This window comes from Rhinoraja longicauda, chromosome 6, assembly GCF_053455715.1.
Source record: "Rhinoraja longicauda isolate Sanriku21f chromosome 6, sRhiLon1.1, whole genome shotgun sequence".
Classification (NCBI taxonomy): Eukaryota; Metazoa; Chordata; class Chondrichthyes; order Rajiformes; family Arhynchobatidae; genus Rhinoraja; species Rhinoraja longicauda.
In genome coordinates this window covers 67,421,088-67,434,278 of record NC_135958.1, presented here as the reverse complement: position 1 = coordinate 67,434,278, position 13,191 = coordinate 67,421,088, and the positions used below count along the sequence as shown (strand labels likewise).

The window sequence follows — 13,191 nt, the reverse complement described above, 5'->3', positions numbered from 1 at the left end:
TGGTTGAGTTGCTCTGTCTTCAGACAAGTAGGTCCTCGTAGAATATTAGGTCCAGATCACAGCAGGCATTGTGAAAATCGAAAGGGGATAAACTTGTTTGATACTGTGTGCTAATCCATCTGCCATTGATAGTATAGGTATCGACAAATCTTGTCTTCATATTGAGGACAACCTCCATCTGTGTGGTGCCTTTGTTTCAATAGGATGGATTCAAAACTCCTCTGGCAACTCCAAACTGATCACTGAGCTGCTGAAAGCCATTATCAGCAGGGATATTGTATTACATTCCTACGTAAACTTGTGATCCAATTGCTTGTGCCATTACTGTCATTTTGGGACCTCCCAAACCAGCAATTACTAGTCAGAAGAACGAGGGCAGCAGGTGCAAAGGGGTCACATCACCTCAAAACAACAAAATGGCGGCGCTGCCCTAGCAGCTGCGGCTCACCTGCGGTCCATTTGTCTTTGTGTTTTTGTTGTTTTTTTTGTCTTAATTGTAGTTGTGATGTGGTGTTTTTGCGTTTGTGTACTGTGTGTGTATGTGGGGGGGAGGGGGGAACTGTAACATTGTAAATAGATGTCCCTTCCGAACGGAGACCCGACCTTTGTTTTCTGGGCCGTGTCTCCGTTCCAGCTGCAGCCTACCATCGGCCCAACTCCTGGAGCTGGCGGCCTCCAGGGCTCTGGTTCGCAGAGCCCGCGGATCGGACTTACCATCACCGGAGCCGGCCGTCCTCGGAGGCTGCGGGAGCGGCTGCGACTCGCCTTAGGCTCGGGCCGCGTGGATTCCGACATCGGGAGCTCCGGCAGCGGCAGCGTGTTCGCCCGCCCCGGATCGCGGGGCATGGGTCGCGGATATTCACCGTCCGGCGCGGCCTAAGATGGCCGCGGGATATTTCTCTGCTTGGCGGGGGCTTCAATGTCGGGAGCCACGACCGCCACGACGTGCAACAACAGCGGCAGCAGCAGCGTGTTCGCCCGCCCCGGATCGGACTTATCATCAGCGGAGCCGGCCGTCTTCGGAGGCTGCGGGAGCGGCTGCGACGCGACGCGCCTTGGGCTTGGCCCGCTGTGGACCGTCCGGTGCGGCCTGCAACCACAACAACCTGACTGCGGGCGAGGACAGCGGGAGAAGGGAAAGACATTGTGGCCTTCCATCACAGTGAGGAGAGGACTGGAGGAGACTCACTGTGATGGATGTTTCTTTGATGGATGTTTCTTTTTTTGTGTGTTTTTGGGGTTGGGTAATTTGAATGCCTATTTAATGCTTTTATTGTTGGACTGTGTTTTTGGGGGTTTTGGGGTTGTGTAATTTGAATGCATATTTAATGCTTTTATTGTTGGGCTGTGTTTTGGGGGTTTTTGGGGTTGTGTAATTTGAATGCCTATTTAATGCTTTTATTGTTGGACTGTGTTTTGGGGGTTTTTTGGGGTTGTGTAATTTTAATGCTTATTTAATGCTTTTATTGTTGGACTGTGGGTGACTGAATTTCGTCCAATATTGGATGACAAATAAAGCTATCTTGAATCTTGAATCTTGAATCTTGAATTTACCCTTGCTGGTATCACACTATCCTGAAATATTGTCTTTCCTTCATCAAGGGAATTGGAAGTGGTCAATAAACACAGGCCTTACCAATAACACCCTCATCCTATAAAATAATGTCAGAAAGTTCAGTCATGCCAGTGCAATATTCCTGAAGATGGAGCAGAGGTGTTAAAGAGTGGAGTGAGTATGCCAAGTGAAGGTGCAACCTAATTCACTGAACACCTCCGTTCAGTCTGCCTTAACCTGCCTGATCTCCCGGTTGCACAGCACTTTAACTTCCCCCTCCCATTCCCAATCTGACTTTTCTGTCCTGGGCTGCCTCCATTGTCAGAGTGAGGCCCAGCGCAAATTGGAGGAACAGCACCTCATATTTCGCTTGGGTAGCTTACACCCCAGCGGTATGAACTTTGACTTCTCTAACATCGAATAGTCCTTGCTTTCCCTTTCTCTTGTGAAACCTTGTTGATTTAAGAATCATGTAAGTGTTCATAATGTAACTACTTTTAATTGCAAAACTTTTATTAATTGCAGATCAGTCACTTATTCGGCGTCGCTGTTCTAGGAACTGAAGATGCCGGATGGCATTACAGATACGGGGGAGTTATATTCTCCATATGTGAGTATTTACTGTTGAGTTAGTAAGATTAATGTGTACTCAAGGAGTTTGGTATTAGGGAATAACGTCAACATGCCCATACCACCCAGGCCATATTCTCTTCTCACTGCTACCATCAGGAAGAAGGTACAGGATGCTGAAGCATGTTACTTCGAGGTTCAAGAACAGCTTCTTCCCTTCAACCACACTGCTCAACCCAACCTCAGCACTGAACCACTATGGACTTTGCACTGCAATGGTTGCTCTCTGTTCTTTGTTTTCTTTGCACTACCATCGTGTAGTTTACTTAGAATAATGTTCGTGCAAGTAAGACTTTCATTGTTCATATTTGAACTTTATCTCTTAAATATGTAGTCATGAAGGTGCCAGGGTATGGTTGCTCTACACATGCCTGGTTCCATCTGATCCTGTCTATTCTGCGGTGCATACATGACAGCTGCTGGAGTGGAGGGAGCTGTGAAGATTTTGAAATGGGAGTTAAGAATTATAGGTGTATTGTTTCTTTGTTAAAGTCCTTATTGGCAAGTTGAATAATGTTTAAAAGGATATTTTACAACCCGTATTGCATAATATATTTGTGGTAGTTTCAAGGATTTTGTGCAAATGTAATGTGTTAAGCTTTAGTATAATGCGGCACAGTGGTGCAGCAGTAGAGCTGCTGCTTCACAGTGCCAGAGACCCAGGGTCAATCCTGACCTCAGGTGCTGTCTACATCCTGACTACGGGTGCTGCACTGTAAGGAGTTTGTACGTTCTCCCCGTGACCTGCGTGGGTTTACTCCGAGATCTTCGGTTTCCTCCCACACTCCAAAGACGTACAGGTATGTAGGTTAATTGGCTGGGTAAAATGTAAAAATTGTCCCTAGTGGGTGTAGGATAGTGTTAAATGTACGGGGATTACTGGGCGGCACGGACTTGGATGGCCGAAAAGGCCTGTTTCCGGCTGTATGTATATGATATGATATGATATGATAGTTTGCATGTTCTCCCTGTGACTGCGCGGTTTTTTTCTCCAGGTGCTCTGACTTCCTACCAGATCCCAAAGGCGTGCAGGTTTGCAGGTTAATTGGCTTCTGTAAAATTATCCCTAGTGTGTAGGATAGAGCTGGCGTACCCGGTGATTGTTGATCAGAATGGACAGAGAGCCGAAGGGCCTGTTTCCACGGTGTATCTTTAAAAAAAATGAGACGAAGAGTCAAAAAAAGATGGAGTCAAACAAAGCAATGTATGATAAAGGAGAGCAAGCAGTATGCTTCTTAAATTAGTCATTTCAATCGTGCATGAAGAAGTGGGGTGTGCCAAATATTAAGCTTGCCTTAAAGAAGAAGAATTTTAAGCTCCTATTGTTTTAGATGCTGGCATTGACTTGATAGTCTGAATGGGTAGCCTGTAATGTAAAGATATATAATTTAAAGATATGTAAAGATATATAATTACCATATGCTGTCTTTTCTGTGAGAAATCGAACCTGGATTAAAGGGTGGCACATTGGCACAGTGGTAGAGTTGCTGCCTTACAAAAACCTGGGTTCGATTCTGACTGTGTGCTGTCTTTTTAGAGTTTGTACGTTCTCCCTGTGACCATGTGGGTTTTCTCCAGGTGCTCCAGTTTCCTCCCACACTCCTAAAGCATACAGGTTTGTAGGTTAATTGGCTTCAGTAAGTTGTAAAATTGTTCCTTGTGTGTAGGATAGTGTTAGCGTATGGGGTGGTCACTGGTCGGTGTGGACTGAAGGACATGTTTTTGCGTTGTATCTCTAAAGTCTGAAGTTGAGGGAGCTGTTTCCAAACTGATGTGCCATCATAAGACCAGAAGTTTGCTGAATGTACAATGTTCAATTCCATTTGTGTTTTCTGAGTCTATGCCTGCATGGTGTGTGATCTGGACATCAGTCTAGCTCCAAGGACAAAATTGTATATTCCAGTTCCAAAGTGCTTCTGCAAAGGGAACGGTGCAATTGTCGGGACTGAGTCATGGTATCAATTGTTGTTTAGTTAGAAACATCTTATTATTTGGCCTCGTATGGTAGAACTCCTACTCAAGCCACTTGAGCACATAATCTCAGCTGATGCTCCTGTAGCGCTGATGGAATGCCACACTACCAGGGGAGCGGTGACTAAGATGAGACCTGCATTCAAGCCCACTTCTATTCTAGGGTAATTGTTAAAGGTCCCCAGACACCATTTCAAGGAATATTTAAGCCTTAACCCAAGGAAGTAAAGAAGATTATCTGATAACTGTCTCGGGTAACTTTCTGACATTACAGTAACGACTGCACTTCATTGCATTTAAATACTTGATGATCCATGGTTGTGGCGGTGTTTAAACAGAGGTAAATTATTATTTTTTTTTTAATTTTTTTTTTTTTTTTTTTTTTTTGAAAAGCATATGTACAAATCGAAATAAGAAAAAACACATTTGTTACAAAGTTCTTACATAGCTTCAATTTTTAAATTTTTGAAGAGAGAAAGTAAAAATAAAAATATAAAACTATAAACTTGGGGAGAGAGAGAGTAAGAGGGTTAAAAAAAAAGAAAAAAGGATCTAACAATAAAAATTAACGGGAGTAGATCCGGGAGACAAAAACCACAGCTGTACATCCAACCCCCAACTCAAGTTTCAACTTTTTATTTAAATTTTTTATTTTTTATTTTAGTCCTGTGCCAAGCCCATTTACTTTTCTAAAAATTCAATAAATGGAGACCATATTTTTAAAAATAACTCAGGTTTGTCGATTAAGGCAAACCTTATTTTTTTCCAAATGCAGGGTCTCTGTCATTTCCATAGTCCACATTTTAATTGTGGGGGTTATTGGTTTTTTCCAAAATTTAAGTATTAGTTTTTTCGCAGTTATTAGACTGTAATCAAGAAAATGTACCTGACTTACTGTAAAATTTGTAGTATGTTCTGATAATCCTAATATAATTAATTTTGGGTCCATATCTAATTCTTTATTAATAACTTTAGAAACTATTTTAAAAATCTCCAACCAGAAGTTTTGCATTTTTATACAAGTTACGAAAATATGAGTTAAATTAGCTTCTTGAAATTGACATTTATCACACATAGGAGAGATACTAGGAAAAATCCTATTTAATTTCGTCTTCGAATAATGTAATCTATGTATTATTTTAAATTGTATTAGGGAATGTCTAGTATTCAATGAACATTGATGTATATGTTGTAAACTTTCATCCCATATATCTTGCATTATAACTTGATTCAATTCGTCCTCCCATGCTCGTCTATAAGATTCTGATGACGGAATGTCAATGTCAAGGAGAATATTGTAAATAAAAGATATTAATTTATTTGAGTTATAATGTCGATTCAGGCATACATCAAGTATTTCTGGACCTCTAAACTTATATTCTTGCATGTGTGATTTTACATAATCTCTAAGTTGTAAATATCTAAAATAATTATTAACATGTAATCCGTACTTCTGCTGTAACTCCTGAAACGAAAGAAAAGTTCCCTTATGATAAAGATCTCCCACCCTTTTGATTCCATAACTTTTCCATTGAGCAAAGCCTCTATCTAAGACAGACGGTTTAAAAGAAGGATTATCCGCAATAGGAAGGAAAACAGATAATTTACTCAATTTTAACGTAAGCTTTAATTGTTTCCAGGTACGGATAACACTATGTATAATGGAATTACCTCCATATGTTTTTTTATTTAAATTTATTGGAGCTAAGAGGATCGCACCAATATCGAATGGTAAACAATCCTCTTTCTCCATCTTTAACCAATCCGGTTGTTGATCAGAATCATCCAACCAGCAGGTTATATTTTTAATATTAACCGCCCAATAATAAAATAAAAAGTTAGGTAAAGCAATTCCTCCATTAATTTTAGACTTACATAAGTGTCTTTTATTTATTCTATGAGTCTTGTAGTCCCAAATAAAATTAGTAACAATTGAATCAATTTAAAAAAAAAACTTTTTTGGAAGGTAGATCGGAATTGCTTGAAATAAGTATAGTAGCTGTGGCAGAAAGATCATCTTTATAGCATTACTACGACCAACTAATGATATAGGAAGTGTTTTCCAAAATTGGATATTTCTGTGTAATTTAACAAGTAAAGGAGGAAAATTTGATTTAAATAAAGAAGTATATTTCCTAGTCACGTAAATTCCAAGATATTTAAACTTTTCATAGGCAATTTTAAAAGGAAATTGTTGAAGTATGGCCGGATTATGCTCCATTATTGGCATAATTTCACTTTTATACCAGTTAATTCTATAACCTGAAAATGAACCAAATTGAGTTATGAGATTTAATAAATTCGGAATGCTAATTTCTGGCTTTGTAATATATATTAATACATCATCCGCATATAAAGAAATTTTATTGGTTGTATGTTTAGTGTTGTAGCCATAAATATGTGAATTTGATCTAATACTCTCAGCAAGTGGTTCTATAATTAGGGCAAATAAAAGTGGTGATAGTGGACATCCTTGTCTACAACCCCTAGCTAAATGAAATTTAGATGACAGCATTTGATTAGTTAATATTCTAGCTGTTGGGGATGTATATAAAAGTTTCACCCATGCACAAAAATTTTCACCTAGTTGAAATTTTTCCATCACTGAGAAAAGATAAGGCCATTCTACTTGATCAAATGCTTTTTCAGCATCTAGCGAGATGATTGCTAAATCTTCATTTAATAATCTATTTAAATAAATTATATTAAACAAGCGTCTCAAATTGAAAAATGAATATCGTTTGGCTATAAAGCCTGATTGATCGGGGTGTATCAATTTGTCTATAACTAGACTTAATCTCTGAGCTAAGATTTTCGCTAATATCTTCTGATCAGTATTTAAAAGAGCTATCGCCCTATACGAACCAGGGTCTTCAGAATCCTTATCTTTTTTAGGAATGAGGATTATTGTTGATTCAGTCAGAGTTTGTGGCAATCTCTGTTGTTTAAAGGCGTGACTATATACAGTTTGCAAACGCGGAGAGATCAAACCACTGAATTTTTTATAAAACTCATTATTTAAGCCATCAGGGCCAGGAGTCTTCCCATTTTTCATGGATTTAATAGTCTCTTCAACATCTTTCATAGTTATTTCTGCGCCCAGTAAATTTCTATCACTCACATTCAAACCAGGAAGGTTACATTCCTGCAAAAACTTTTGCATCTGCGCAGAAGTATCTGTTATTTTTGATGAATATAATGACTGATAAAATTGCAAAAATCTCTGATTAATATCCTTAGGTAGTTTAAGCAAATCTCCATTTTCTGATCTAATTTTATGAATTGTAGAATCATCTTCTAATTTACGGAGTTGACGTGCTAGCAATTTCTGTGGTTTATCTCCAAATTCAAAATGTTTTTGTTTAGTATATTGAAAAAGCCTTAAAATATGAGCTGAAAGGATATAATTTAACTTATATTTGAGAACTGCAATTTTATTATGTATTTCAATAGAGGGAGCGATGGCATTTGTTATGTCTAACTGTCTTATCTGACTTTCCAGGTCATTCTGTTCAGCTCGGTTCTTCTTGTTTTGAGACGCTTGAAAAGCAATAATACATCCTCTCACAAACGCTTTAAATGTTTCCCAAAGCAGGGACGCAGGTGTTTCAGGAAGGTCATTTGCGTTAAAAAAAATCTCAAATTGCGATTTAAGATAGTCATAACATGCTTTTTCATTTAAGATTTGCGGGTTAAATCTCCAATTAGTCTGTTTCCCCATTGCTCCTTGGAGTTTTACCCTAAATGTTAAAGGGGCATGATCGGATATAATAATATTATGATATTTTGAATTATACGTATAAGGAATAAGTTTGGAGTCCACCAAGAAATAATCAATTCTTGAATAAGTTTTATGCCCAGGTGAATAAAATGAATACTCTCGGCCTGAAGGATTATCAATCCTCCAAACATCTTTTATATTTGCATTATTTATATAAGAGTTTAATAATTCACACGACTTGGATTTTGTTTTCCTTTGAGTTGAAGATCTATCCAAATAAGGATCTAATGTACAATTTAAATCTCCTCCAATTATCAAATTATATTGTCCAAATTCTGGAATGGTATTAAATATTTTTAAAAAAAATAACGGATTATCAAAATTTGGTGCGTAGACATTCACCAATATCAATTTTGTAGAATATAGTTCTCCCACTAATATAACATATCTACCTTCAGTGTCGACTATAGAGGAAGTATTTATAAATGGTATACCCTTACGAATTAAAATAGCAACACCTCTTGATTTGAAGGGAAACGATGAATGAAATACTTTATCAATCCATTTGCCTTTCAGTCTATTATGTGCTACATTTTTTAGATGAGTTTCCTGAAGGAACATTATGTCTGCATCAATAGATTTTAAATGTGAAAGTACTTTACCTCTTTTAATTGGTTCATTAACACCCTTGACATTCCAACTACAAAATGTAATACCTTTAACCCCTGTTTTCCTAATAGAATCTTGCATCTTAACCGATAAATGGTCTATAATAAAGCAAATGGTCTGGCACCCGGACTACAACATTTTTCTTGAATGAGGGGTGGATGATTTTTTGTACAGCGTAGAGTGCCTCCCGGAAATATCTCCCAAAAGTATATAATTTCTGAAAAAAGACATAATAATAAAAGTTAAATCTAAAAAAAAAATCAATATCTAAAAGGTTAAAAGAGTGCAGGAAAAAAGAAGAGACAACTAAAGCTACAACTACAATTAGTGCAGTTAGTGTTAGCCACCCTAAGGTGGCAAAAAATCTAAGGACTTCCGTAAGATGTAAAAAAAAATTAATACTAGCTCCGTTTGTTAACACAGTTATTATTTGTTTTTTGTTTTTTAAAAAGAGAGATAAACGGGGCAGGCCCGAAACTAATTAGTCTATATTAAATCAATTTTTCTATCTAAAGTGTATTAATTAAGTATTCAAAGTAAGGTTTACATAAATCAAATATTACTTATACTTCTTATTAGTGATGATTAATAAAAATATACATGTTTTTTTTTTTAATTAATAATTATTAGTTACGGTTAATATACGTATAGTATATACACTAAACTTAAATCTTTGAATTTTCATATTTTTAAAGTCCAATTAAATGTCTGCCAATTAAGATAGCCATGAAATCATAATCAAGCCTTCAGCGACCTTTCGATCTCCCGAGCAAATTCCAGTGCTTTATTATAATCAGTAAAAAAGGATTCTTTTTGATTGTAGGTCACTCGGAGTTTTGCTGGATACAACATACCAAATCTGAGCGCTGGGATCTTCTTAAGAATAGATCTTGTCTCATTAAACAGTGCTCTTTTCTTAACCACCTCAAAGGGATAATCTCTGAAGATACGAATCTCATCGCCTCGGAATGATAAAGCTCTGTTACTAGCAATTCTTGACAACATATCTTCTAAAACGTGAGCATTATGCACCCTCAGAATCAAATGTCTTGGAGGCGCATTAGCACCTGGCCGTGCTCTCAGTGCTCTATGGGCTCGATCCAGCAAGGGCTTTGAATCCATTTTCAAAACTTCCTGTAATAACTCAGCAGTAAAATCACGAACGTTTTTATCTTTTTCTTTGCCTTCTTTAACACCAAGGATTCTTAAATTTTGTCGTTTTGAATGACCCTCTAAGTCAGTACATTTTTCGGTTAATCTCATCACTAAATCAGAAAGACGCTGAGTCTCTGACAATACTACTTTTGTAGTTTCAGCACTCGTCTCGGCTAAAATTTCCAAGTCACCTATAGCCTCATCATGTTGTTCTATTGACGCGGTAATGTGGTTCAGCTTACCAGAAAAATCAGAGTCCAACTTTTGTAACTTGGAGGTTACTTCCTCCATGTGTTCATTCATTTCAGCCTTTGATTTATCCAACTGCTCCTTAATAGTAGATAGTATATCCCCCTTCATTCCTTTAAGGGAAACTAATTCAGCTTTCATCTCTTGTAATTCAATTGTCATATTTACCACTTTAGACTTCATATCTGAAAGCTCCTCACCCACAACGCTGCGAAATTCTTCCAATCCAATTTTTTTAGGCTGTGGATTCCGGGTTGTTCGTTTGGCAGTTTCTTCCTGACCCGCTGCTGAGGTTATTTCTGAAGAAGGGTCTCGACCCGAAACCTCACCCATTCCTTTTCTCCAGGGATGCTGCCTGTCCCGCTGAGTTACTCCAGCTTTTTGTGTCTATCTTCGGGTTAAACCAGCATCTGCAGTTCCTTCCTACAAATTATTTCCAAATCCACCCAAAGCACAATATTCCAAACCTCTTGTTTAAGAGTCCAAAGCTGACTGCACCATTTTGTATTGCTCCTCTGTCAAATTCCTGAAGCTACTGCGGGAATGTACTCAAACAGGGACCACAGCTGGCTCACCGCCATCTTTTCAAAAGAAATCAGGAAGAATCGTCCCATTATCTTTTACCCACATTCTGTGTATAAATGTAAGAACAAATTTTAAAGACCTGCTGATTGGCATGGCATGTATTCAGTTGGTCAAATCCTCTGTCTTGAAATGCTGCTTGTGTCTTGGATTGTGAATTGAGTCAACAATCTGTAGCAGTAACAAGAAAATGGGAAGGTGTGGTAAGTGTCACTAATGTGTTTTCTGCTTCATTTTTTAGGTGGGCCTCGTTTATATGTTTAACTTGATTGTTGGGACAGGAGCGCTGACAATGCCACAGGCCTTTGCTGTTTCAGGCTGGGCTGTGAGCCTGGCCCTCATTATCTTCTTGGCATTTATGAGGTATTTATGCAATTGCGATACTGGACAGCAGCAGGAAGAATGCTGAGCACTTGTTATCTGAAACCAACTGTTATGGCAATGATACACTTAAGAGGTGTAACAATAAGGAGGCGGCCCAGTTACGTAGCTGGCAGAGCCACCTCAGTGCCACAAAACTGGGATCAACCCTGATCTTGGGTGCTGTCTGTGTGGAGTTTGCTATTCTATTGCTATTGTGTGGGTTTCCTTGCATGACTTGCTCTGGTCTGCCTCCCCCTCCCCACATCCCAACGATGCACAGGTTAGTAGGTTAATTGGCTGCTGTAAATTGCCCCAGTGTGTTGCTGAAGTGTAGTATCTGGGGAGAGTTGATGACAATACGAAGTGAATAAAGTTGGATTAGATCGGTGTAAATGGGAGGAGGATGGTCAGCATGGACGTGGGAGGGGGATGGTCAGCATGGACTTGATGGGCCGAAGGCCCTGTTTAAGATTAAGGGGTAGGCCATTTAGAACGGAGATGAGGAAAAACATTTTCAGTCAGAGAGTTGTAAATCTGTGGAATTCACTGCCTCAGAAGGCAGTGGAGGCCAAGTCTCTGAATGCATTCAAGAGAGAACTAGATCGAACTCTTAAGGATAGCGGAGTCAGGGGGTATGGGGAGAAGGCAGGAACGGGGTACTGATTGAGAATGATCAGCCATGATCACATTGAATGGTGGTGCTGGCTCAAAGGGCCGAATGGCCTACTCCTGCACCTATTGTCTATTGTCTGTTGTCTGTTGTCAATGCTGTATCTCTCACTGACTAATAACCCAAGGGGGTAGGAATTTTTTTTGAGGGGGAATAGTGGCCGGCATCATCTTTTAGATTTTGTGTGCTTTAGTTCAAGTTTGGAACTTTTCTTAGTTTTAAAATAAATAAACTGTATATTATGCTGATCATTAGATTCCTTTGTATTCAATTTCTCATCATCCCATAAATTGAGAATCATTAAAAACAATTTGCACATTTTTAGGTGAGAACTTGCCCATGAAAGCTATTAACTAATTTTAGTTATTATTGGTCTTCTATTGTTTAAATGAGATTATAGTTGCACTAATTTGACAGATCTTATAATAATGTTTTGAATTGTTAATAAATAAAGCCAGATGCTAAAAGAAGGGAAAGTTGCTGAAGATAAATTAAGCTGCCTGTATTCAAAGTAAAATGGAGCACTGGAAGAATTAATTTTAATGTGACTTGAATAACTGAGACTTGGTTATGGAATGAAGAGCACAGGCAATAAATAGTGGAAGTTATAACAAGGTGATGGGGTGAGGAAGAGGGTGATATGGAACCAGCACTATTTTGAGAAAAGGCAAAAGTAGAATGAATCCTGGAGTCGATTATAGATTTAAGTAAACAGTAAGGGATCTTTTGTGCTACTGGTGTAGAATATAAACCCCACAATACAGGAAATGATATGAGGGAGAACCACATGTGCAAGTACGTGAAATGTGTGCAGGACGTAATCATTAGAGACTATAACCACCTCCAGATAAACTGAGATGGAGAAAGGATAACAGGGAACACAACCTTTGCAATGCCATTGTATTTCTTTCCAACCTCGTTTTCAAACAAAACCACTATGAATTTGGAGCTAGTACTGAGAAATGAATCGGCTTTTCAAACTGGAAAACGGTGGGGTGCCGCAAGAATTGGTGCTGGGTCCTTTATTACCCGGAATGATGGCAAGCGTATCGTACCCTTTCTTCATCACTCTGCCTGCGACGCAATTTTGGGGGATCTATGTACTTGTAACAAGGGTCTTACTGCTCAATAACAAGGCCCTGTCATTCATTGTGTGTCCCCTGGCTTGCTTTAACCACCCAAAATGCACAACTTTGCACTCCCCAGCCCTCTCCTCTCTACCCCAGAATTAAACTCCATCTGCCATTCCTTTGCCCCCACTCCTAGTTGTTCTCTATCCCACTGCATCTAGACCTGAAACAACCTTCTAAAGTTTGTCATGTATAATAATTTGGATGAGAATGTAGGTGGCATATCAGTAAGTTTGCAGATAACATCAAAATTGGTGGGATGGTGGACAGTGAAAAATCTTGTCTGAGGTCTGGATCTAGATCAACCAAGAAAATGGGCGAAGGAATGGCAGATGGAATTTTACTTGTTTTACTCCATTGAGGGGAGGGGGGAAGGAGTGCCATGAAATATATTTTGGATAGTTAAACCAGGCCATATCTTTCACAAAGGAGGGTGGTAGTCGGTTGTTGAAGACCAACCAATCACAGATCGTCGCTGCAGGATATTGCATTAGGG

At 38.8% G+C, this 13,191-nt stretch overlaps 1 protein-coding gene across 3 annotated transcripts in view; it reads left to right on the top strand.

Annotated features, from left to right (window-relative positions):
- slc38a12 (solute carrier family 38 member 12) overlaps positions 1-13,191 on the top strand; it is a 75,134-nt gene that overhangs the window by 8,179 nt on the left and 53,764 nt on the right. For 2 of the 3 annotated variants that reach the window (XM_078401240.1, XM_078401241.1), the window contains exons 2-3: positions 2,081-2,165; positions 10,774-10,895. In XM_078401240.1, coding sequence (XP_078257366.1) covers positions 2,121-2,165; positions 10,774-10,895 — 167 coding nt within the window. In that variant the 5' untranslated portion in view covers positions 2,081-2,120. Of the gene's footprint in view, positions 1-2,080; positions 2,166-9,369; positions 9,564-10,773; positions 10,896-13,191 lie in introns of those variants that run through there. The other variant, XM_078401242.1, reaches the window with a different exon arrangement.